Source organism: Cyprinus carpio, chromosome B4 (assembly GCF_018340385.1).
Source record: "Cyprinus carpio isolate SPL01 chromosome B4, ASM1834038v1, whole genome shotgun sequence".
In the NCBI taxonomy this organism is placed as follows: Eukaryota; Metazoa; Chordata; class Actinopteri; order Cypriniformes; family Cyprinidae; genus Cyprinus; species Cyprinus carpio.
This window is the reverse complement of record NC_056600.1, coordinates 34,565,657-34,593,307: the sequence shown is the minus strand read 5'-3', so window position 1 is coordinate 34,593,307 and position 27,651 is coordinate 34,565,657. Positions and strand designations below refer to the sequence as shown.

At 40.1% G+C, this 27,651-nt stretch overlaps 1 protein-coding gene across 1 annotated transcript; it reads left to right on the top strand.

Moving 5' to 3' along the window:
• The first annotated feature begins 3,232 nt into the window (after window positions 1-3,232).
• LOC109063074 (bifunctional apoptosis regulator) lies at window positions 3,233-21,486 on the top strand. Its single transcript, XM_042722972.1, has 8 exons — window positions 3,233-3,555; window positions 3,894-4,158; window positions 12,442-12,646; window positions 12,744-12,913; window positions 16,376-16,524; window positions 20,128-20,303; window positions 20,383-20,579; window positions 20,789-21,486. Exons 2-8 carry the CDS (start codon window positions 3,911-3,913, stop codon window positions 20,958-20,960), a joined length of 1,317 nt encoding a protein of 438 aa, XP_042578906.1. The 5' UTR covers window positions 3,233-3,555; window positions 3,894-3,910; the 3' UTR covers window positions 20,961-21,486.
• Window positions 21,487-27,651: the final 6,165 nt, after the last annotated feature.

Genomic DNA, 27,651 nt, shown 5'->3' with positions numbered 1-27,651 from the left:
CAACTAAATCATTTAATGTAAATGTAAATATTTTTTCTTTTGCTTTAGCACTGCTACAATACCTACATTGCAGACACTGAATTAACTGAGTTTTCTATTTACTTCAACTGCTCAGTACTCTGCTAATATCTGTGCTATGACCCATTTCAGGAGCTGCCAAAATGACTATTTAAAATCTGAATATAAGCAGAGCTCACTCACATTCATTAAACATATTGAAATGTTAGGGCTACTGAGTCAAGACACCAGTGAGTGAATGTCAAAGGGCAATTTACTTTTGCTTTAGTGCATTTCTCAGATCACAAGTGAAAATTCTCAAAACTACTTGTTCAACCTCCACATCATCTAGTCACTTGTGCACATCATAAGTGTTTCTTATTGTTTTGAACAGATTGCAAATGCTTTGGTCCAGTCATGCAATTTGATTATGTACAATTATCTGCTGTTTCCTACGTTATCAGTTGCTTATATCATGTTGATCAAAATATCAGTCTTACCTCTCAAAACATTTAGGCATTAATTCCTTGCATTAAGTCATTAAATGCAGAATGGTTGATTTAGTTGTCATAAACGGTCAAGCATATTTTCCACACATTTCTATTTGACTTTTTGTAAATGTGCCCTGAATTGATGAATTGTGGAGGTGAATCTTGACTGCACTAATGAAGGGAATGTAAAGTGTTAGATCAACCCATGATCATCATGTTCACTAAAATAGCTCAAAGGTGCATCTCATGAACCTTTAACTGGCAAGCATATATAGACAGAGCACAACACAGTGTTACAAATTCTGACAATGGATGAACAACCAGGAAACATACAGGGTCAACAGCCGAGATGAAGAAGAGGAGTAAGAATGGAAGTGGAAGAGTACATAGGTAAAACAGAGGACATAGGTACATAAATCAGATGAAATAAGGGCCACTATTGTGGACCATGTTGTCAATCATGGCCTTACCATGGCTGAGGCTGGCCGAAGGGTGCCTAGATTGACCGTGTACTCAATAATTCAAATGTTTCTCAGCGAGAATGTGTATGTCCACCAATGTGCAATGTACTGTTTTACTTACTGTAATGCTTCATAATACAGTAGTCCACATGTGTTTTAAAGCATACAGCAAATATACTTTATAAAGATACATACTGCAACACAAACACACAAATGTATTTTTTCTTTTTAAATATGCACTTTTTTTTCATAGGAAAAATCATGTTTTGTTTTACTGCATTTCTTCTCCATAGGACTGCTAGATCAGCCCAAATCACACCTCAACAGAAGGAGCTTATTTGCAACATGGTCAGTAGAGTTGCGGTACTCGGACTTGAGTCCGGTCTCGAGTACAACTTTTAGTGGACTTGTCATGGACTCGGATGTATTTTTACTCCGACCTGACTCGAACTCAAGCTTTTGGGACTCTGAAAATTAATAATAGTCCAACTGAGTCCAGTGCATTATCACAAAAATGATATTCAGTATTTGAAACTGACGTGATGTGGCCAAGCATGGCAACCCATACTCAGAATTTGTGCTCTGCATTTAACCCATCCAAAGTGCACACAGACAACAGTGAACACACACCCGGAGCAGTGGGCAGCCATTTTTTGCTGTGGTGCTTGGGGAGCAGTTGGGGGTTTGGTGCCTTGCTCAAGGGCACCACAGTCATGGTATTGAAGGAGGGAGAGAGCGCTGTACATTCACTCCCCCCACCTACAATCCCTGCCGGTATGAGACTCGAAACTGCAATCTTTCGGTTACGAGTCTTACTCCCTAATCATTAGGCGACGACTTCCCCTTTGCATGTGTATTTAAGTACTTGAAAGCTGATGGGTTTCCGTGCACACACATCAAAAACGGACTCACTAAAAGCGCCTCTCAGTCAGTGTTATTGCTACAAACTTGCACAAAATGAATGTCAAAATGTGGTCATCTTTGTGGTCAAAACTGTTTTTCTTCTTTTTTTTTGTGTAAATGTCCACAGTGAAAAATATTTATAATTTTATTTATATACTAATATAACTCAATTTTTTTCTATAATATGGCCATTGTGTGTGTGTGTGAGAGAGAGAGAGAGAGAGAGAGAGAGAGAGATGTGTGTGGGCAAGATACAATTGTCTTGGTACTCCTCAACAAGGTGTCACCACACATGCTGGACACCATCGGAGCCAAACAAGTTTATCTTAGTCTCATCAGACCACAGGACATGGTTGCAGTAATTCTTGGACAGGTTGTCTTCTACAAACTGTTTGCAGGCTTTCTTGTGAGGCAGCTTCAGAAGAGGCTTCCTTCTGGGATGACGGCCATGCAAACTGACTTGTTGCAGTGTGTGGCCTATGGTCTGAGCACTGACACGCTGACCTTCCACTTCTCCAACCTCTAAAGCAATGCTGGCAGCACTCATGCGTCTGTTTTTTGAAGCCAGCTTCTGCACCTGATGCACATCATGAGGACTCGACTTCTTTGATCGACCCTTGCGAGGCCTGTTCCAAGTAGAACCCATCTTGGAAAACCTCTGTATGACCCTGGCCACTGTACTGTAACTCAGTTTCAGGGTGTTACTGATCATCCTATAGGCTATGCCATCTTTGTGGAGTGCAACAATTATAATTCTTAAATCCTCAGAGATTTCTTTGTCATGAGGTGCCATGTTGAGCATCCAGTGGTCTGTATGAGAGAATTGTACTCAAAGCACAAAATCTTAACCGCTCTAATGCAAGATACACAAATTTGTATGGTTCTGTCAAGCAGACAAAAACATGAACATGATGAATATGACATGCGGCTTTGTTGTCACTTAGGGTGTACTCACTTTTGTTGCCAGCTATTTTGACAATAATGGCTGTATGTTAAGTTATTTTCAGAGGATAGTAAATCTATACTGCTATACAAGCAGCACACTGAATACTCTAAATATATATCTATATATAAGTATATATATAATATATTATATATATATAAGTTAAATAATACATAATATATATATATAAGTTTAATTTCTATAGTATTGTCCCTTGAGAAGATATACTAATATGGTTGCTGAAATGTGAGGGGTGTACTCATTTTTGTGAGATACTGTAGCATACATGAATCACCTCGTAGCAGATCTATACAGGTGGAGCTGGGGAAGGTGGAGGGTTTCTGAAGCAAGCTGCAACTGCTACAGAAAGCACTAGTCAAATATTTGAATGTTGAGCAGCGAGCTCATTGGCTACCAGTACAGGAGAGAACCAATCAGCTGTGCCATGTGATGATGTCATTGGGTCAGATTGAGTTAGACCTATCGGACTGCGCCATCTAGAGTTTCGCGCCAGAACTCTGTATTTATTAAGAAACCCATTCACTATGTAAAACACGTTGAGTTTAGTGTCAGAAAAGCCTAAATTGTTTGAATATACAGGTATTGTCATGACAACTGAAATCTGAAACCGAAAGTATTTCTGTCAGGCGCCTCTGTGTTTCAGTTTGGTCATGTGCACAAATAGAAGACTTTCTGTTTCTGTTTATTCTCAGTGACCTGTCGAGACCTGAAGATCTGAAAATCAGCCACGATTTTGACAGTAAGATTCACATTTATAATTATAATTATATATAAACATACACATATATAATTACATAACTACATTTATACACATAGGTGAGGCAGTGGACAAATGTGTGTGTTTCATGTGGTACTATTGTTGGAGGAGATCAAAATTAATGGAAGTACAAAGATCACAGCACAAAATATGTGTGTTTGTTATGTATATCTGCTAAACAAATCTGTTTGATAGGCTGGGAACGACTGAAGTAATTAGTGAAGTTAGAGATGTAACTATAATTGTTTGATGTTCTATCATTGCTTGAACCTACACATGCTATTAAAACCGTTTCAGTTTTCTGTTCTTTTTTTACTCAGCTCTGTATGAGGGCAAGATGACAGATGAATCCATCACAATAGAGTCGGACCTCAGTGAGTTAGATGAGGACATGGAAGAACTGGCAGCACCTGAGTTTACGTGTCACTGTTGCTATGATGTCCTTGTAGATCCTACTACACTTAACTGTGGCCATAGTTTCTGTCGCCATTGTCTGGCAGAATGGTTACATTCCTCTCGGCGGAACGAGTGTCCAGAATGCAGAGAGAGATGGCAGGGCTTTCCCAGAATCAACATCCTCCTTCGGTGAGAGAACCATTGCTATCTATCTATCTATCTATCTATCTATATAGATATATATATAGGGCTGCTATACGAAGGATGCTTGAGGGTTAAACTGTCCTAAATTCAGATTTGATGGGTGTTAAATATTTTTTTAAGTGAAAGTGAAAGTCGTGACATTTGCCAAGTATGGTAACCCATACTCGGAATTGGTGCTCTGCATTTAACCCATCCAAGTGCACACACACAGCAGTGAGAAGTGAACACACCGTGAACACACACCCGGAGCAGTGGGCAGCTGTATCCAGCACCTGGGGAGCAACTGGGGGTTCAGTGCCTTGCTCAAGGGCACTTCAGCCATGGGTATTGAGGGTGGAAGAGAGTGCTGTTCATGAACTCCCACAGCTGCCCCTTGTTTGTGGTCACATTACCACAAACATTTCTCCAGTCTGACGGACCCAATGACTGTTAACAATCGTTTGACAGACCAAAGGAGATTTTTTCTTTTTTTCCATGATAGTTACTGCACCATCAGACAGAATCACACACACAGAGTGGGAAGTACAGGGGAATATGCGATAGCCTGAAAGCAGCTGTTAACAGTGGCCAGAGACACTGAAGACAGATGCAAAGTGGAGAAAATATTGTAGCAGGCAGAAATATTTGCTAGAGGTAGCAAAAGATAAACATTAAATTGGGGGTGGGGGTTTACATGAATGTATCTGAAACAGGGGAACTGACTGTCTTCAGAAGTTTCAATAGATTTTCTTTTCCTCTTACCTAAGTGTAAAGTAGAGTTTATTAGTGAATTTGCATTCTCATTTAGCGCATCTGCTGTTTTAGTTTCATGTAGCATAACTTCACACATCTGTAGTCAGACCATTCTGTTTTTGCTTTAAATCTTGTAATTATGCAATCTAATTTGAATCAAAAACTGCTCAGTTTCTGTATGTATGTATTTTGGTCCATTCTATATGTATGCATCTATGTTTGGATCATGATTAAAATGCAGTGATTGCTTTTCATTTCAAATGGCTATAGAGATTTTTGTTTAAGGCCAGTTTGCCTGTTATAGAGCAAATAAACAATAAATTCGGAATGGGCCAGTTTGTTTGTAACAAAAAAAAAATCAATATTATTTGTTTTTATATGGATATTGGGATTTGTTGATAAAAGTTCATTATTTTCCATAATGTAATGATAAAAAATTAAACTTTCATATATTTTAGATTCATTGCACACCAACTGAAATATTTCAGGTCTTTTATTGTTGTTATACTGATGATTTTGGCATACAGCTCATGAAAACCCAAAATTCCTATCTCAAAAAATTAGCATATCATGAAAAGGTTTTCTAAACGAGCTATTAACCTAATCATCTGAATCAACTAATTAACTCTAAACACCTGCAAAAGATTCCTGAGGCTTTTAAAAACTCCCAGCCTGGTTCATTACTCAAAACCGCAATCATGGGTTAGACTGCCGACCTGACTGCTGTCCAGAAGGCCATCATTGACACCCTCAAGCGAGAGGGTAAGACACAGAAAGAAATTTCTGAACGAATAGGCTGTTCCCAGAGTGCTGTATCAAGGCACCTCAGTGGGAAGTCTGTGGGAAGGAAAAAGTGTGGCAAAAAACGCTGCACAACGAGAAGAGGTGACCGGACCCTGAGGAAGATTGTGGAGAAGGACCGATTCCAGACCTTGGGGGACCTGCGGAAGCAGTGGACTGAGTCTGGAGTAGAAACATCCAGAGCCACCGTGCACAGGCGTGTGCAGGAAATGGGCTACAGGTGCCGCATTCCCCAGGTCAAGCCACTTTTGAACCAGAAACAGCGGCAGAAGCGCCTGACCTGGGCTACAGAGAAGCAGCACTTAACTGTTGCTCAGTGGTCCAAAGTACTTTTTTCAGATGAAAGCAAATTTTGCATGTCATTCGGAAATTAAGGTGCCAGAGTCTGGAGGAAGACTGGGGAGAAGGAAATGCCAAAATGCCTGAAGTCCTGTGTCAAGTACCCACAGTCAGTGATGGTCTGGGGTGCCATGTCAGCTGCTGGTGTTGGTCCACTGTGTTTTATCAAGGGCAGGGTCAATGCAGCTAGTTATCAGGAGATTTTGGAGCACTTCATGCTTCCATCTGCTGAAAAGCTGTATGGAGATGAAGATTTCGTTTTTCAGCACGACCTGGCACCTGCTCACAGTGCCAAAACCACTGGTAAATGGTTTACTGACCATGGTATTACTGTGCTCAATTGGCCTGCCAACTCTCCTAACCTGAACCCCGTAGAGAATCTGTGGGATATTGTGAAGAGAAAGTTGAGAGACGCAAGACCCAACACTCTGGATGAGCTTAAGGCCGCTATCGGAGCATCCTGGGCCTCCATAACACCTCAGCAGTGCCACAGGCTGATTGCCTCCATGCCACGCCGCATTGAAGCAGTCATTTCTGCAAAAGGATTCCCAACCAAGTATTGAGTGCATAAACTGAACATAATTATTTGAAGGTTGACTTTTTTTTGTATTAAAAAAACACTTTTCTTTTATTGGTCGGATGAAATATGCTAATTTTTTGAGATAGGAATTTTGGGTTTTCATGAGCTGTATGCCAAAATCATCAGTACAGGTCCTTCTCAAAAAATTAGCATATTGTGAAAAAGTTCATTATTTTCCATAATGTAATGATAAAAATTAAACTTTCATATATTTTAGATTCATTGCACACCAACTGAAATATTTCAGGTCTTTTATTGTTTTAATACTGATGATTTTGGCATACAGCTCATGAAAACCCAAAATTCCTATCTCAAAAAATTAGCATATCATGAAAAGGTTCTCTAAACGAGCTATTAACCTAATCATCTGAATCAACTAATTAACTCTAAACACCTGCAAAAGATTCCTGAGGCTTTTAAAAAGCTCCCAGCCTGGTTCATTACTCAAAACCGCAATCATGGGTAAGACTGCCGACCTGACTGCTGTCCAGAAGGCCATCATTGACACCCTCAAGCGAGAGGGTAAGACACAGAAAGAAATTTCTGAACGAATAGGCTGTTCCCAGAGTGCTGTATCAAGGCACCTCAGTGGGAAGTCTGTGGGAAGGAAAAAGTGTGGCAAAAAAACGCTGCACAACGAGAAGAGGTGACCGGACCCTGAGGAAGATTGTGGAGAAGGACCGATTCCAGACCTTGGGGGACCTGCGGAAGCAGTGGACTGAATCTGGAGTAGAAATATCCAGAGCCACCGTGCACAGGCGTGTGCTTTTGAACCAGAAACAGCGGCAGAAGCGCCTGACCTGGGCTACAGAGAAGCAGCACTGGACTGTTGCTCAGTGGTCCAAAGTACTTTTTTCGGATGAAAGCAAATTTTGCATGTCATTCGGAAATCAAGGTGCCAGAGTTTGGAGGAAGACTGGGGAGAAGGAAATGCCAAAACGCCTGAAGTCCAGTGTCAAGTACCTCACAGTCAGTGATGGTCTGGGGTGCCATGTCAGCTGCTGGTGTTGGTCCACTGTGTTTTATCAAGGGCAGGGTCAATGCAGCTAGCTATCAGGAGATTTTGGAGCACTTCATGCTTCCATCTGCTGAAAAGCTTTATGGAGATGAAGATTTCATTTTTCAGCACGACCTGGCACCTGCTCACAGTGCCAAAACCACTGGTAAATGGTTTACTGACCATGGTATTACTGTGCTCAATTGGCCTGCCAACTCTCCTGACCTTAACCCCATAGAGAATCTGTGGGATATTGTGAAGAGAAAGTTGAGAGACGCAAGACCCAACACTCTGGATGAGCTTAAGGCCGCTATCGAAGCATCCTGGGCCTCCATAACACCTCAGCAGTGCCACAGGCTGATTGCCTCCATGCCACGCCGCATTGAAGCAGTCATTTCTGCAAAAGGATTCCCGACCAAGTATTGAGTGCATAACTGAACATAATTATTTGAAGGTTGACTTTTTTTGTATTAAAAAACACTTTTCTTTTATTTGTCGGATGAAATATGCTAATTTTTTGAGATAGGAATTTTGGGTTTTCATGAGCTGTATGCCAAAATCATCAGTATTAAAACAATAAAAGACCTGAAATATTTCAGTTGGTGTGCAATGAATCTAAAATATATGAAAGTTTAATTTTTATCATTACATTATGGAAAATAATGAACTTTTTCACAATATGCTAATTTTTTGAGAAGGACCTGTATTAAAACAATAAAAGACCTGAAATATTTCAGTTGGTGTGCAATGAATCTAAAATGTATGAAAGTTTAATTTTTATCATTACATTATGGAAAATAATGAACTTTTATCACAATATGCTAATTTTTTGAGAAGGACCTGTATATATATGTGTGTGTCAGTTTATGTATTGTCACGGGGTGAAGAAACACACGACAAGGATGGTTCAATAAATGCCCCGGAGGGTGGATTTACTTACAAGAGGGTGTGAAAAAGAGAAAAGGTCCAGGTGGGTGCTCCAGTGCTGTGAGTGCTCTCTTCCTTCTTCCCAGTGCAGTGGGTCTGTGCTCGTGCTGAGCAATGGGCTGCCGGCTGTTGTTCCCAGGCCTCCTTTGCCACAAAGGAGGTTAAAGCATTCGACCAGTCCGTCGGTCTGGGTATGGTAGACTGTGGTCCTCAACTGCTTCACCACAGCCTGCAGAGATCAGCCATTAGCCGGGACATAAAGGGGGTACCCTGATTAGTCAGGATCTCTGCTGGGATGCCGACTCGGCTGGAGAGCAAGAAAGGGTTCCTGGGCGATGGCTTTGGCGGTGGCTTTTCGGAGGGGAACTGCCTCTGGGTACCGGGTGGCATAGTCAACGATCACCAGGATGTGTTCATGTCCCTGGGCAGACTTAGGCAACGGCGCCAAAGGGTCATCCCGATGCACTCGAAGGGCACCTCGATGATGGGCAGTGGTATCAGCGGACTGGGGGAGGCATCCTGGGTGACGTCACTTGGCAGGTCGGGCAGGCTTGGCAGAACTGCTTTACTTCAGTCTCCAGGCCCGGCCAGTGGAAGCAGTCGCGGATCTGCTGGATGGTGTTTGTGGACCCTAGATGCCCTGCCAAGGGATGTGAGTGGGCCAGCTCCAATACGGTCTCCGTCTTCGTGCGTGGCACCACCAACAATAATTTTTCCTCCCCCAGTGCTGAGCGACACAATAGATCAGGCCGTTTTGGATGACGAAATGCAGGAGAGGATGGGGGCCAGGCTGAACTTCCTTGCCTTTGATGACCCTGACCTGGGTCCAGCAATGCTTCAGTCTGTCATCCTCGCGTTGTTCCTTTCCAAAAGAGCCCCCTCCCGTCACCTGTTGGAACACATGATAGAAGAGGTTAGGATTTTGGGAGGGGGAGTCACCTTCTCTCCTGTTGTCCGAGGCCAGAAGAACGGGGCGCTGACGAGGTCCTTTCGTGGGCCTCCTTCTTCGGCAGCCCCCTCTTGGGCTGGCAGACTGCGTAGCCGTGGCCAGCAGGCGGTCAAACCCGGGCCAGTTTCTCCCAATCAGCACGGGGACAGGAAGATCCCTAATTACCCCAACTTCCAGGTGCCGGGAGCAGCAGAAATAGTCATTCTGCGAGCTGGAAGTAGTCGTGTTTCTCCGTGGACACAGGTTATGGGGAGGAAGGTTTTATACTCCATTCGTGGGGCGAGAATATGAGACTGTACCAGAGTAACTGTACTGCCAGAGTCCAGGATGGACTTTCTATTTACTTTCACCCCCACTTCTGGAGCTCCAACCGGCAGGTCACGGTGCACAATGCAGCCTGCCATCCAGGTCCGTGCTGGAAGCATGGGGGCTTCCATCGGCAGGGGCTCATCCCGCGGAGAGGGAGCCGCCGGCCTGTTCACTGGTCGCTGGGTGCCCTCTGGCGCACGTCGCTCCTGGACCACCCTCCGGGGAAAACGGTGGCGCTCGCTCCCCAGCATCCCGATGTTTGGCCGCATCCACCAGCTCAATAGCCTCCACGAGCTCCAAGGTGGTGGTTGGGTTCCTCATTCCAACTGCCTGTCAGTGAGATCGGAGAAGGGCTCCGAGAAGACGGTCTATCACCACGCATACTACCACCTGACTAGCCAATGGAGCCCCCTCCAGCAGCCAGTGCTGCACGAGTCACGTGAGTTCGGCGGCTTGGGCACGGGCCAGCAGATGGGGCTTATATTCCCATTTGTGGAAGTACTGAGCAGCACAGATAGAGGATACCCCCAGGCGGGCTAGAATTTCCTTCTTGACCTTATACTGATCGGCGGAGGTAGCGGGAAGAGCGAAAAGTAGACAAACTGGGCTTCACCCGTCAGCAGGGGAGCCAGCACCCATGCCCAGTCGTCCGTATGCCATCCTTCAGAGGTTGCCGTTGTTTCAAACATCTGCAAGAATGCTTCCACATCATCATGGAGGGTCAGCTTGGGTAGCAGCTTAGCAGCTTGTACTCGGGGGTCTGGCAGCGGAATGCGTTGAGCAGCGGCGGCACGAAGAGCCGTGAGCTCCTGCTCTGTCTCCCCTTGATGCGTGGCGAGGTGCTCCACGATCTGTTGCTGGCGGATGCTAACCTCGGTGAGCTGCTGGAGGATTTTGTCCATGTTGGAGGAGGAGTGCTCGTCTGTGACAGAAAACCCGAAGACACAAAGGGAAAAAAAAGGTGAGGTGAAGGAGATCGCTTGTCAGTTATTCTTCACTGATCTACCCGCATTATCCAGCAGTGTCATATGGTGAAGAAAAAATAAAAAATCACACAAGGATGGCTCAATAAATGCCCCGGAGGGTGGATTTATTTACAAGAGGGTGTGAAAAAGAGAAAGATCCCGGTGGGTGCTCTGGTGCCGTGAGTGCTCTCTTCCTTCTTCCCAGTGCAGTGGGTCCATGCTGTGCTCCTGTGGGGCTGGTCAGTCACACGCTTCTGTCTGTGGGAGAAATGAGAGAGCAAGTTAATGCTCAGTCTCATGGAGAAGTGTCTCAAAGGTGGCAGGGCTTGTGTGGCTTATGTTGTTCTTAAATTTCATATAAGGTGGTGTTAAAAAGGTCTTTAAAAGTCTTACATTTAACTTGTTTCTATCTGTAGACACCCTGATCTAATTTCATAGCATCGTAGCATAATCTAATAATTTCACTGTCCCATATAGCATGAAAAATGCTACAAGAGTAGTATTCAAATATACCACTTTGAATATTTAAACATAAAATGTTTTATTTATTTATCTATGTATTTTTATGATTTTAAAAAAAAAAGTAAGAATAAGTAACTGTTAACGAGTAATTGAACCAACCAAGCAGTCAACCAGGTTGTGTTGTCCATTTGCCCCAACAAATGATAGCCCCTGAGATCTGGGAGAAAATGTCTCAATACTAAAAACACAGCCCTCATCTTCAGGCAGTTGATGTGCCAAGTCTGTGGCACATGACCCTTAACATACACATGGGTTTTAATAGGGGGTGAAACTCCTAGCTCTTGAGCCACCACTGAATAGGCCTCATGCAGCAAGCCCAACGGTATTACACTGGCAGCTGCAGCCATAAGACCCAACAGTATCTGGTATTGAAGGTCAGAAACCTCCGGACCTAGCCTCAGACTGTCTACCATGGCAAGAATGAAATCCACCCAGGAAGGGGACAACTGTTGCTGCATTGTAATTGAATACCAAATCACCCAGAGTAACATAGTTCTCTGACCAGGAGACAGAACACCTGGTCTGAACCCGAGTTTGATTGCTCCCCCCTCCACCTGCCCCCGCTGGACTGCATTCATACTATTTTTTTGGGGTCTGAACCATGGTTCGTTTGCGTCATTAAGCCAGCAGCTGTTTTAGGCACAAGAAAAGGAGGCAAATGCATAACATTGCTCTCTGCACTTTTATATATTTATGTTTTTGAATCGTTCGTTTTGTTTACAAAGCTTCGCTACATAACAGCACTTAAGTCTGTCTTACGAATGTACTGCAAATGATCTAAAGAACGCTGAAGGCGAACAGAAATGAGATGTACAGCTCTCTGTTTGCAGCGCATCAGTCACACTCGTCAGGAAAGTGAGTGAAACACACACACATTTTTATTAAATAATACATCATTAATAGCGGTTCAGTTCCGCGATTTGGTACGATTGCATTCACATCAGCAGCAAACTGTACCAGAGTTCACATGAACCATACACCAGCCACCCCTTTTTAAGTGGACTCGGGTACATTTCCCAGTCATCAATGTAATTTAGTACATGGATGCCCTGAAGTCACAAGAGATCCAGAGCTGCATCCATGCACTTGGTGAAGGTTAGAGGAGACAAAACAATGCATTATTTATTATGGCATGTGTGTGTCCTAGGGATGCAGTGGAGAAGACGTTTCCAACTAAGATAAGCAGACGCAGAAGGGCTCTCCAGAGTGACCAGCGTTTCCATTATTTTCTCCAGATATTCCAACAGTATGGGCAGGTACTGAAGCAACAAATTCCTGTTTCGGAAGGCCTACAGCAAGCTATACAAGACAGCTTTTGTTCTGGAGTCATGATGGCATTGATCTGCATGGGGGTGAGATGCGCTTTCTCATATACATACTCAAAGATTGAAGAAATCTTGACGGGGGTTTGGTTGTGCACAGGACATAACACCTTGTGAATGTTTCTAGGTTATATTGTTGCGATATCACTGGATCAGCACTGTTTCTAATTACGACATCTTGGTCCAGAAGCCAATCAACAGGTGGAAACCCCATGATGTCATTCTGTGGGTGGAGCATCTGGGTCCTTGGACCAATCAGTACAGAGAAATGTTCCACAGAGCACAAATTAATGGCAGGTGGGCACCATCCAGACACACATTATGACAACGTTTCTCATGTTAAAATGAGATAAAACATGTTTCAAGGGGTCCTATTATGCTATTTTACATTTAAAACTTTGTGTGTAATGTTGCTGTTTGTACATGAAAAAAGATCTGCACAGTTATAAAACACAAAGCCCACTCCACAGGGAATTATTCTCTATATCAGTAAGTACTGTTTCTGAACTTGCTCAAACGCCTGATTGTGGTCTTGAGTCTTTATCTGGGAATGTCACAATATCCCTCATTTAAATAATTCCTGCAAAAGGCATACACAAAAAATGAGAGGGGAGAGCACTGGTTTAGAGACGCTGTTTCACAGATCTCATATACTGATACACATGCATCTGTTTATGTTTTTGACATAACCTACTGTGTTTATGTGGATTTTGTGTTTTTGACATAACCTTATGTGTATTTGACAGTTGATGAGAAAGAGCTGGCTTTCTGTGCACACAGTTTGCGTATGTGTTCTCAGAAAATTGTATATCAGAAGTTTAAATTGACAAGGCTTTTTAAACGCAAGTAAACACATGTGAACTTTGTGATAGTGGAAAACTGCAACATCACATGAGATAATCACAAACAAACTGATGATTGTTGTTGCCATAGTAACCAAGGCACTAGCCATAAATTCTCCGCCCTCTTTTGGAAAGGGGCGGGGAGCAGCAGCTCATTTGCATTTAAAAAGATTCACATGAAAAGTGCATGTCATATTTCCACCAAAAAATTAGTTTTTACAGCATGGAATAATAAATGATTTGTGGTGTATTTTGAGCTAATACTTCACAGACACACACCTGGTGACTCCTTTAATGTGTGTATATATATATATATATCATGTCATATTTATATATATATATATATATATATATATATTAGGGCTGCATGATTAATCAGAATTAAATTGTATTCGTGATTACACAAAAGCTGCGATTTTCATGCCCAGCTCGTAAGTGGAGCATGGTTCTGTGAACAGTAGTAAATCTCTATCCGAAGGCCAGAGGGCGCTCTCGCACTGAAACTCCAAATATGCCCAGCAGAGGAAATGCATGTCATTCCAGCAAACAGAAGATTGAACTGCTTTCATTGATTTAACGTGACTAACACACAACTACGACATTATATGAATATATGAGTTCTTATTATAAGCTGCAACTGCTAGAGCAAGCACTAACCAAATATTTGAATGTTGAGCAGCATGATCATTGGCTGCTGATACAAAAAAGAACCAATCAGTTGCGCCATGAGATATCAGATTGAGTTAAACCTATCGGATCTCGCCATCTAGAGTTTCAAGACAGAACTTTATCAACTTTAACAAGATCTACTATAAAAGGCTTATTTTGTTCAGGTAATGTGATGTAACAGAGAAAACCATCATATGACAATGCCAGTATTCATCAGGCTCAGTTTGTGAAAGAGTGGTTCAGAGAGTATGAGGAATCATTTTCACACATGAACTGGCCACCACAGAGTCCTGACCTTGACCCCATTGAAAATCTTTGGGATGTGTTGGAGAAGACATGAGCCAGGTGCACATTGTATGATTTTGGCCATGATTTGGCCATCTGAGACAAATTTTGCAAATACTAAAAGATTCAAGGCTAAAATCTTTGGTTTTTGGTATGTTTTGGAATTTTGAGTCAGATTTTGTTTTTGCTGTGTGATTAGATTGTGCACAGTCCTGCAGTAAAACTCCTCCTATGATGAACATCTTATTATCTTCATATTTCAAGACAAGCCATGATCAAAATTAACGCTGGAGATTTCATTATTACGGTGCTTGTCCACTGGAGTGGAGCAGAGCGAGCATTTTTAATTTATTAATAGAAGTTGAGCTTCACACGTGAGTGTGAATTAAAAAAATGTAATACTTTTTTTTCTTTAAATATGACATTATGAATAGAAAATTTCCAAAATTTGTCTCAGTTACATAGGAATGAACTGAAAACGCTGTGCTCTGCGCCAGTGGACACGCACCATTATCCACCATTTCATTCCTGTGTTATGCAGCTCACCTTCACCAAACATATCATGGGTTGATGTTTCTTGCGCTGAGCGAGTCCATTTTAGCTCGTCTTGACTGTTGAACAGTCTGACGCTAAAGGAGTCAAGAACTGGGAAACAAAAATTCCCTTGATCTTTTGACATATAAGAGGCCATTGTACTACAAAACATCCTGTAAGTTTCAGAACTCAAAAGTTTGTAGTTAATCTTAAAACAGCTTATATTAAATGCAGTCTGCTAAAACGACAGATTGTGGAATGTTCTACTCTATGATGTAAAAGTGTGGATAAGCACCGCCTCCGCTGTTAGCCCCGCCCACCGATTCGTGCATCTAGTGTTTAAGATAGAGGCAAAAGTGTGTAGGTCTATGCAGAAACCAAACGATAAAGATGCCCTGAAGACAACAAGACGTTGTGCAGTGCCAAGTTGTGGAAAAACAGTGTTTGTGTTGCCTTCCTTCTGATTCCAACATTAGGAAAGAGTGAATGAACTTTATTTTTAATGAAGATCCAGACCGCGTCTGTAAGAACTTGGTCTTTTGTTCACTTCATTTTACTGCGGATTCGTTTACAAACAAGACACAATTCGATGCTGGATTTTCAAAAACATTGAAGATGAAAGACGATGCTGTGCCGAATATATTGGATCTGACAGTGATGTTGCAACACAAGAGTAACTGTTTTCATTACGTGGTCACTATTACTTTGTCTCTTCTAACAGATCGTTTGTTATGTATGGAGTTATTTATGTGTTTTTTGACATAAATCACAGCAGCGTCCATCTATGAGGAATGTATGCTGTCAAACATACACAACCAATCATATCAGTGGGCGTTTACTTCTGAGTCTACAATCTGCCATGCCTATTCAAACAGAACGTTCTGATGAGGGGGGTTAATTACTTCTAAATTATGATGGGGTTTTTAATGTAAAAATCTTGATAACATTATAATTGGACCTCAGTGAACAGTACAAAATAAAAAACAAAGGCAGTTCATGACCCTTTTAATGACAGCTGAGATCCTACAGTGTGACATAAGGATCACGTTTGTGCTTGCACAGTCTAACAAACAACAATCATAAAGGATTATTATAAATCGCACAGTGTGCACGGCATTAGGTGGTTAGTAATTTGTCAATATGAGATCAAGTCAAGACTGCAGTGATGCAACTACGATACAGAAATAAATGTTGTGATGTTTTTATGGTTGTTGAAACAATGCTTGCCAAAATCAAAGCTGAAGGCAGTCCAACAAATTTTGAAATGTGAGACCTCAATCATAGATTGAAAACTAATGAAAACAAACCACTAGAAAGCAAAATAGGAATAAAATCATTTGAAACTATAATATGGTTCATGTATACACTTGTTACAATAGTTAATGTTTACTTGTCACCACTGATAAGTTTTTTTTTTTCTTTTTTCCAGTTTGTTGGCTCATCTCAGAGACAAAGAACTGTCTGCTGCTCCATTCAATGTTAAGAATCCATCACACAGACAGATCATACTGGAGGAAATCCAGGAAATCAAAGCGCTCAAAGTCAAACTACCACAAAACCTGTGGGAGTACAAGGTGTGTCTTGTGTTTTATTGGTAATTATCTGTTTTTCATTCAGCAAAGAGCTCAGTCAAATCAAGATTTTCAATGAAAAAGTCTCAAAAGTCTGCATTGGTCTATTGCAAATAAATAGTCAACAGTTGGGCTATTTCTAGTCACTCATTAATTTTGCCTACCTCTGTTTGTTTGCTGAACCTCAGTTGAGTTACCCAATCATCAATGATGTGTGACCTCAGGGGCCCTTGCCACTTGGCAAGTAATTTGGAGCTCATGTGAGGAGTAATGTTAGGACTTTATCTCCCTGTGCAAAAATTCCTATAGCCAAGTATCCCTGTTATACAGTTGATTCTGATTTTCTTGAGCCTGGAGCAAATTCTCCTGCCTCAGTTGACACATTGTGTGGAGTTTTTAATTTCCCTTTGAAGGAATTTCAACATTATGTCATAATGCTTATGTGACAGGAATGCTTCTGCATGACCTGTGTCTTCCCTTCATGACCTGTGAAATCCCCCACCCCCACCTGTCTGTCTTTGAGGAGGGAGACCAGGCACATGCCCCTTGTGGTTTGGATCTGGTGGCTTAGATCAGGGGTGTTGCAGATGGAATTGTCAGAGGAACTTGAGGTGGGATTTTCCCTTTCTCAGTTCTCACCTGCTGGTTTTAGTGCCTTCACACGAGTGAGGTCCTGATGTTGGCTATATCCAGCACCGAGAAGTTGGATGTTGTTAGCATTAAGGCAAGGAAGTTCAAGGATTCGCCATCTTTCTCCCCAGCTTGTGACCCATGCTGTAGCCAAATTAAACATCAATTGACCAGCTGAGAAGAAGAAAGAGCATCACAAGAGCAAATTAGTTGAGCACTTCCCGTCTAGTAAATCACCTTCTCTGTGTCCAAGCCTACCTTTCTTTCTGGATCTCAATGGTGCATTGTTGACCTAACAGGCTGACCTGCTGAAGGACATGCATGAAGGTTCGAGGGTGCGCAAGAGTTGTGCTGGGCCAGAGATTTGTCTCTCCAGGCATCTCTGGGTGAACCTTTCAGGAATAAAAGAGAGAAGAGTTCTTCTCCTGGGCTTTTGGCAACAGTCAATACTGTTGTCGATAGGTTCTAGGATGAATCAGCTGCCCAATTATTTCAGTGCTGCAGTTCCATCAGGATCGCTTTTCCACAGAATTAACCTGTTCAATTAAAAGATGCTTTTATTCAAAGTGGCTTACAAAGGAGGAATACAAGTGATTCATCATAAATAAGCAAATAATAAACAAGAAGGTAATGTCCATCACCTGTCGTGAGACTATGTTTCGCCATTGAGATTGGATTCATTTCACAGATGCTTCGGATGCAGGTCAGGTGTTCACATACTGTAAACATTCTGATACAGTGTCTAGTTCAGGGAACCAGGGTTATAGTTGTAACCTAGACATTTTACTGTTAAAAATACCCACCTCTCAATTTACTCTTAAGAGGTGCAGTACACTACTTGTGTCCATACAATAATTCAATTCATGAGTTCGCACTTACATATAATCAGATTGTGCAAAAATTAAGCATATTTGGCGTGCTGTCCTGAGGGAGGGCTCCGAGCTCGGAATATAGCCCAAACCCAGAGAACTCCCCCAAAGAAGCAAATGAGCATGAGACTGCAGCCAGAGAATAAATTTGTCTATTAACCCCACAAAATTGCATTCCATGAAGAGAAATGGGTTGGAATTTGCAAGGAGGAGGCAGGGCGACCAGGACAGCCCATGCTGCATTAGACGGGAGCTTGCAACTTGCAGCATTGAATGGGTTAGCCCTGCTGGTGAATAAGGAGCACGATGCGAAACATCAGATGGAGGACTCTCACTGCTTCCAATGGGAGCAGCAGCTCACTGCATCGGACGGGAGAGCCCTACCTGGATTTGGTCTGCTTGATTGAGTTGGAAGACCCGTGCAGCATCCAATAGGAATGGGGAATCTTGGATGGGTAGGCCAAACCTGTAAACAGTTGGGAGAGCTCAACCAGCATTTCAGAGTGGCAGAGAAGATTTTGGTAAAATTGGCTCTGTCGCTGCCTCCAAACGGGGAGCCCACACTGCACCATGAACAGGCACCTTGTAAATAAAAATGGGCAAACTCTCACTACATTCGAACAGGGGGCTCAATCAGCGCTTTACGGGGTGGGAATAAGTGTAGCCCATGAACAGGGAGCCTCCAAAGCCTTTGAACAGGGGAGCCCGTGGTCGTTGTTATTATTATTGGTCGGACTTTATGAGTATAGTATGAAATTAAAAGTACAAGAGAAAATGAGAAAGAGCTCACTCCAGCTGCAGTGGGAAAATTGAAGTAAAATTCAGTTGGTCAAATTTCTACAGATTATTTTCCATAATTCTGCTCATAGCTGTCACCCGTCAAGATGGAACGACAACAGCTTTGAGGGCTTGTTGTTTTGTTTAGTATTTTTGTAGCTGTCATTATATTAATTTATCATTTTGAACAGGAGTCAAGTGTTCCTCTGGAAAACATTTTTAAAATGCACCTAACAGTTACTACAAAGAAGAGCAATAAGATGGCATTGTAAAATGAAAAGGCAAGCTTTGATTTTGAATGGCGAAGACGTGCTCACCCACAGATATCACCTGCGACCCAATGTGCATACTATCCATCCTAAATTCTATGTGTATTAGTCATTTTCAATACTATTTAGGGCAGATAGGGTGGATCGTATGCACATTGAGACGCCGGGACCGTCTACTGCTTTTCACGGAACTTATGTAAATAATAAGCTAATTTTAATTTTTGGGTGAACTATCCCTTTAAGGCCTTCTGTAGGTATTAATTACATTTGATGGTGCCCATCGTTAATGTTCCATCAGTCATTACTTTTATTGATTTCAGTCACCTTTTGATTTACTCTGCAGAAACTGTTTCCAATCAGAAAAGTCATAGCAATGTTAGTCAGGGTCCACTAATTTTGGTGGATGTAGCTTAACCTCTACAAGTTTATATATATATATATATATATATATATATATATATATATATATATATATATATATATATATATATATATATATATAAACTGGTGTTGGTTTAAAACTCTGCAAAACAGCAGTCTATAAAGTCAACATAAAATGGAATGTTTCAAAAATTGTTTAAAATACTAATCATCATAATGCATAAGTGTGTTGTTACCTTAAACAAGTTGTGTCCAAACTTGTAATTATGGCCATGCAGGGTTTAGCTCCAGTCATAATTAAACACACCTGTACCAGCTAATCAAGGTTTTCAGTCTCACTTGAAACCTCCAGACAAGTAAGTTGGAGCTAGTTGGACACGCCTGCCTTAAACTCTAAGCTTTGTGGGAACATTCAAACTGTCACATTTTAAATTTGGTCACCAAATCTAAATTTTAAAGAGGCCACCAACACATCAGAATTCATATTTTGTGTGTGTTTGAATTAGGGAGTGGAGTCCAAAAACACATACACAAATGTTTTTTTATTTATTTGTCATATGTTTTGTACTCCATTCTTTAGTAGCTGGTTTATTAAACCTTTAATTAAGAATATTTACTGCCTATTTGTTTAATGGATAATAACTTTTTGTAATTGAGTGTGTATAATTCTCTTTCCTGGTCAAGCTGCAAATTTAGGAAAATCACTGTTTCTCCAGTTTGGTCTGAGAGAATTTCCACGTCTCACTTTTCTCTACTTGTACCTGTTTGATTATGAAGACACCTTTCTACCCTTCATACACACCTGCTGTCCTGCACACAGAACTAATGCAATGCAGGACATCCAACCTGAAAACATACTGGTTTGTGTCCTAGAACTCTCACCATTGTTAACTTACAACGGTTGAAATATTAGAACAGGGAGTAACTGTGTGTTTGTAGCAGGAGCCAAGCCAACATCAGTGGGTGAAGTTTCGTGTGAAGGTTTGTCTGATGCCCTATCTGCTACTGGTTGACTTTGCTTGGCAATGGCTGAGCGTTCATTACTGGATATCATGGATTGTCATTGGTAACGCCATGGTAGTGACAGTAATGGAGTACGTTTATGTCTGGACACTGTGGAGAAGAAGACAGATGAGGTACACACATATACTTATTCTATATACTGTACATACTGCAAATACAGTGTAGTTATATGCGGTTGTTTGAGTCGATCACAAATGATTTCAATCAGATAACCTGAAAGATCTTAAAACACTAATGACATAATTTAAACACGATATAGAGAAAATCGCTTTACACTCCACATCCACAAGTCAAATACTGTGTGTTTGTGTGTATATTTCAGTACTTTCCCTAAGATGATCCTGCAGAAGATGTTCAATATGTTCTTCGTTGTGCTGCTGTGGCCTCTGATGCCTCAGTTCTTATGTGACTTTGAATTCTACTGCGGACTCTTTTTCAGCTCATTTATTTATATCTCTGTTCGGAAATCTTTTTTTAAGCTGGCACAGCAATAAAGACCTAAACGTTGAGATTTTTTTTTCTCTTTTAGAGTCAGAAAATTTGAAGTACTTCAGTACAATTGCTATTTCTATTACAAAATACACTTGCTTGAATGTAATAAAAAAGCCATATTTTGTGTCAGTCACCTAATAACCATCACTTCAACCAACAAGCCTGCAGGGTTGCATTTTAGCTTTACTTAACCAACTATAATAACTTCACTATTAAGCTTAACAGCAATTAGACAAGTGTTTTCACTTTTTGTTAACATTGTTGTTATAATATTTTTCTATATTTATTTGATTTAATTCACCTTTAGTATCTCATCCCCTCAAAAACCTAACCCAACCATTAAAACCTGGAGTGAGGAATATTCCCCCTTGTCTTAATAAGGAAATGTTTTAAACAACTAAGCATACTGTAATAACTGGGCATAATGCAATATTTATTATATTATTAATGTCTTAAAATGTTCATAATGTAATCATTTTCACAATAAAATCTTGGGCTCGTAATATAATATTAATTTGTACATAATGAGAAATGACCAAAAATATTGTCAATATGTCATAATTGTAATAGTTTAAAAAAAAAAACAAAAAAAAAAAAACATAAAAACATTGGCATTCCCTTACAGAACATTTTAAAAATCTAATTCTAATTCAAATAGCATGAGATTATGCTATTATTATTATTATTGATGATTATGTTGATAATATTAGTATTATTACAGTACATTACTTCTTATACATCAGTCAAAGACACTAAGGCTTTAATTATAATATAATATAAAAGATTCTTTAATTTGACAATGAGAGTTAATTAGACAAGTTACACTATATATACTATATTATATCGCAGTCTTTTCTTTCGTTTTCTTTATCTGTTAGTCAAATATATTTAGCACATTTATTCCTTTTATATATTGACTATGATTTTATGAAAACAATTTTATTTTATAATGTAACTTGTTTGAAAACCTGTGGTGAAGAATATAAATAACTGTATCTCAAACTGAAAAAAAGAAAAAGAAAACTAGGATTACATAAGAGTGTAAACTTTATTTATTTTTAATTTAGTGCATAAAACCTAAATTGTGTTTCTGGGTTAAAGTGACTCAAAATCATCAATAAGATAAAAAAAAAATTGAGATATATACAGTATATATAGGTATCACTATAAAGCCTAAAAAGCATAATTTTCTTTTAATGTAATAGGTTATTTTACATTAAAAAAAACTATTATTATGATTTGTGGTCAGATTTATTATACTGAAAGATATTTATTATATTGTAAAAAATTTTTATAATGTGGAATTTTCTTATGAAATGTGATTACATTAAAAGTTGCAACAGTTTTCATAAGTTATAAATACATTTCTCATACAATAACCATTACATTGTGTGAAAAATTATAACATTATGAGCCCTAGATTTTATTACATTGTGAAAAAATTATATTATGAACATTTTATGACATTAATAATCTAATACTTATTACATTATGTGCAGTTATTATAGTATGCTTGGTTATTACATGAGCTGCTACACATACTGTAATAGATGCACATAATGTAAAAAGTATTACATTATTAATGTCATAAAATGGTTCAAAATGTAATAATTTTCTTAATTAAACTAATAAAAACGAGACTGAATTTTATTTATGTCAGGAGACATTGTGTTTAGTTACCGTGGGTAAGTGAGTAATTTGAGCAAAATTCATGATTTTTGAGTGTTTTATGTCATTGCTGCAGTTTCTGTATTTACTCATTTGTGAGACCCCATTCAGAGAAATGCTGTTGTCACTTTTTATTTCTCATATTTATCTGTTTAAAAATCATAACAAGTACATGGTACTGGTAGTTTCTCCTGACAGCTATACTGCCCTACAAAGCAAAAAGGCAGTAACTGCATTTTTGGTCAAAAATTAGTTATTGTCATTTTCATGACATTCAAGGCATCCTTTGTTATGTGACAAAACATCTTATAAAAATATAAAGTAACATAACAGCAACATGTCCAATAATCTACCTACAACTACTTAGGCTGGATGACAGGATAACTTTTAAGTAATTTTTCTCAGTTCTGCACTCTGCGTAGTTACTGCCTTTTTGCTTTGTAGGGCAGTATACTATTCTCACATTTATAACGCGTCAATTTCATAACACAGTACTATAAGTAACTATGGTTTAGTGTGTTACCATGTCTCTATTATGACTTTACTGTCAAAGAAATTTTTTGTAATTGTTTCATTGCCTATTTCTACATTATTTTTATGTTCAATAAAATATTTGTCATCCTCATCATTACTGTCCTCTTTTATGTTTTTAAATTATGATTGCAATTAATTGCAATTTGCACAGACCTATTGTTGTAGTATTATGATTTACTTATATTGTTTATTTATACTGAGGCTTTAAAATAAAAAGCATCTTTAACTTATATAAATTTATCATGAATATCATATGTGTTGTATGTGATGTGTATGTGTTGTATGTATGAAATTACAAATATTGTGCAGTTATCACTTGAATCATTATGTAAATAAGTATTTAAATGTTATCTTCTTCAAAGCAAATAATTTACTGTTTCTAAAAATGTTTAATAAAACAACATATCAAAGTGAATACTGAACATGTTCTCAGAATCTGCAGAAAATGTCTTCCAGTGTCAGGTTAATGTTGTGAATTAAATTAGAGTACTAGTAGAGAGAATGTCTAATATAATGTTTAATTCATTGTTTTTCAATAATAACAACAGAAAGTTTAAATATAAATTTATTGTGCTGTTCAGCTTTAACCCTTAAATGCATACCTCGGGTCTTTAGCAACCCGGAACATCATTCACTGTTAGGTAGCAACTCCCAACATTTACTCAATGTCTGGTATCATAACGGGCAAACATGGATTGACTCCAGTTAAAGAATCATGCACGGTAGAGTGTGTCTCCTATAACCCTGCTATTTATTCCAGACAAGCAGTAACAGCCATTAAATTACATAAGGCACATTGAGGTAGAGTGCCCGTTACGTTGTGTCAGGCAGGGAAACGCAGGAGGCTCTGAGAATCTTTGCAATAAAGAACTTTTAATAGAAAACTGAGGAAACGTGGAGAGTACACACACTAAAGATAACTGAGACTGGACACCGAATAAACGTAGAAGACAGGCTTATAAAGGAGCACAAATGATGAGACTAAATTAACATGGCTGGAGACAAATCAACATAATCAGAACAGGAACAGGAAGAACCAAATATGGGCAAAGGAAACCACAAGGTAAAACTAGAGCAAAAAGGCACATGGGACACATAGGAAACTAAACAAAACACAAGACACAGGACATTTACATAACATAACTCCCCCCTTCGCCCCCATTCATTGCACCACATAACATCAGCTCAGGGGCCCAAGGCAGAGCATGCAGTCCAGGGAGCCATGGCAGCGCTGGGAGCTCAGGGGGCCATGGCGGATCAGCCTCCGACCTCTATGGCTGAAACCCCCCCCCCCCAAAAAAAAATAATCCTTGGGGAAAATTACAGGCTCCGAGGCCCTCTGTGGGCTAGACATGGGGGCCGCGACCCTCTCTGGGCCTAATTCAGGAATGGGACCCCTTTTTTTGGCTAAACTCAGGAACTGGAGGCCTCTCTGGGCTGGATTCAGGGGCTGGAGCCCACACTGGGGTGAGGATGAGGGTCGAGAGCAGTCCTTTTCGTCTCATGTTTTGGCAAGTGGGCGGAACCATTGGTGAGGTATGTGGGGGTTCCCAGCGTGGGTTGAGCTGGGGAGACACGGCATGCTCCTGAGGGGGCTGGATGAGGAGACTTGAGATTCCCCTTTACTTCCTCTACTTCGAAAAACCGAGTATATTTTGCATGGCAAATTTAGGTTTTTAGACTTACTGGCATCATACAAGACTAAAAACTCTTCTAACGTCTGTCTTACGAATGTACTACAAATGATCTAAAGAACGCTGAAGGCGAACAGAAATGAGATATGGTTCTCTGTCTGCAGCGCGTCAGTCACGCTCGTCAGGGAAGTGAGTGAAACACACACAAACACACATTTTTATCATATAATACGTCATTAATAGCAGTTCACTTTCGTGATTTGGTACGATTGCGTTCACATCAGCAGCGAACCGTACCAGAATTCACATGAACAGTACCCCAGAACACCCTTTATAAGCGGACTCTTCGTGGGTGCACACCTGAGTTCAGAAGACAGTGTTCACATCATCTAAATGAACCGAACTCTGACGTCAATCGAACTCGTGTGCGCACCAAAAGTGCTAGTGTGAAAGCACCCTAAAACATCAACCAAACCTGTACGGAATGTTAGCCAAAGTTCTGAGAACGTTCCCTGCTAGCTGGGCAGTATGGTGACTTGACCTTTGACAAGTGGACTGTTAAAGTGTCACATGGGGATAATGTGTTTGTCAGTGGAAATGACATTTGTAGAATACATGCAGTGATGGAGTGTATGTAGTACACAAAGAATTTTCAGAAAAGTCTTTGTTCTTCACTTACGCATTCAACTCTGACTATCTGAAAATCTATACTACTTTACAAACATCTGATATACTCGTGTGCCAAGGCTTCAGAGATTATTCAAAAATGTTGAATGTCTTATGCTTTAAGGAACCAACAAAAAACTCAAGTTTAGCTGCTTGTTATATTGTTTCCTGAGGAGAATGATGGTGGTAGTATTGTTGGTGTAATATTAGTTGTAGCGGTTGCACATTAGTGTTGACTGGATAGATGTTTATGCAAAATGAGGGTCAGAGACCAACAAAAAAAATGTCATCAACTTGCATCGCCACAAACACTACAGTCTTTCTAAAAATGGATAATAATCGCCTGTTTGCTTGTATTTTTATTTTAGTCATATATAGTTATATGTAGCACATTATACAATACAGATTGACTCAAAGTAACTTTACAGTAAATTGTCAGATTATTGTTGATTCAATTAAGTTCAGTAAGAATGTCAATGTTGCAAAGGCCATAAATTATGAAAAGCCTTCATAGACACCACAACTGACCAATCGGTAAGCCCCTCCCCTCGAACGCAGATGAGCCAGTGGCAGTCGAGTATCAGTTGTGCAGGGACCAGTACTCGGACATCTTTAGGTTTCAGCACCATAGAGAAACATTGGAAAATCCAAAGCTCTCATCATGTTTCCTGATCAACAAAACAGTAGCAGCGGTGCCTCAAAACTGGTGCAGCGATGGAGTTGTCTATTGGCCAAATTGCAGAAATTATGAAAGAGTGGACAGGGCAGTGAAAAGTGCAGAGGAACCTGGACCTGACTGGAAACCTTTGATGTCAGAGTTATTAAATCATGTGATATGCTAATTTTAAAAAAAAAAATGTAAAAAAAAAAATAATAATAATTTAAATGGCTATTGTAAGCAAATATAACAATGTTTTGGCCTTATGTAATTGTCTATAATTCTGTTCTTTTTACCCTGTTAATTTGAAATAATTCTGATGTTTAACACATTTAATTTTTAGATGACTACTTTGAGGCATGACGACTGTTGAAAAAATCAGAAAAGTAAGTTTAATAACTGTTCTATATTAATGCGCTGTGGGGATCCGTTTAAAGTACCATTCTGTCGTGTAAAGGCAAAAGACCGTAATTTCGATTTTGGTAAAAAATGAGTCCTCCTTTATTATGTGGATGAGTATCTTGAGTCAATTTCATTGTTTTTTCGAGAAAATAATGGGTTATCGTAACAGTAACTTTGAAAAGCCCTGGAGAAACTAAGTTACCGCTCTTTGGCTTTGTTTTGAAATATTCAAATTGAGTTACGGTACTCTGCCTTTGTTTAGCCGTGTGTCAGTATGAAGTTAGTTTTATATACAGGTCCTTCTCAAAAAATTAGCATATTGTGAAAAAAGTTCATTAATTAAACTTTCATATATTTTAGATTCATTGCACACCAACTGAAATATTTCAGGTCTTTTATTGTTTTAATACTGATGATTTTGGCATACAGCTCATGAAAACCCAAAATCTAAAAAAATTAGCATATTTCATCCGACCAATAAAAGAAAAGTGTTTTTAATACAAAAAAAGTCAACCTCCAAATAATTATGTTCAGTTATGCAATCAATACTTGGTCGGGAATCCTTTTGCAGAAATGACTGCTTCAATGCGGCGTGGCATGGAGGCAATCAGCCTGTGGCACTGCTGAGGTGTTATGGAGGCCCAGGATGCTTCGATACCTTAAGCTCATCCAGGGTGTTGGGTCTTGCGTCTCTCAACTTTCTCTTCACAATATCCCACAGATTCTCTATGGGGTTCAGGTCAGGAGAGTTGGCAGGCCAATTGAGCACAGTAATACCATGGTCAGTAAACCATTTACCAGTGGTTTTGGCACTGTGAGCAGGTGCCAGGTCATGCTGAAAAACGAAATCTTCATCTCCATAAAGCTTTTCAGCAGATGGAAGCATGAAGTGCTCCAAAATCTCCTGATAGCTAGCTGCATTGACCCTGCCCTTGATAAAACACAGTGGACCAACACCAGGAGCTGACATGGCACCCCAGACCATCACTGACTGTGGGTACTTGACACTGGACTTCAGGCATTTTGGCATTTCCTTCTCCCCAGTCTTCCTCCAGACTCTGGCACCTTGATTTCCGAATGACATGCAAAATTTGCTTTCATCCGAAAAAAGTACTTTGGACCACTGAGCAA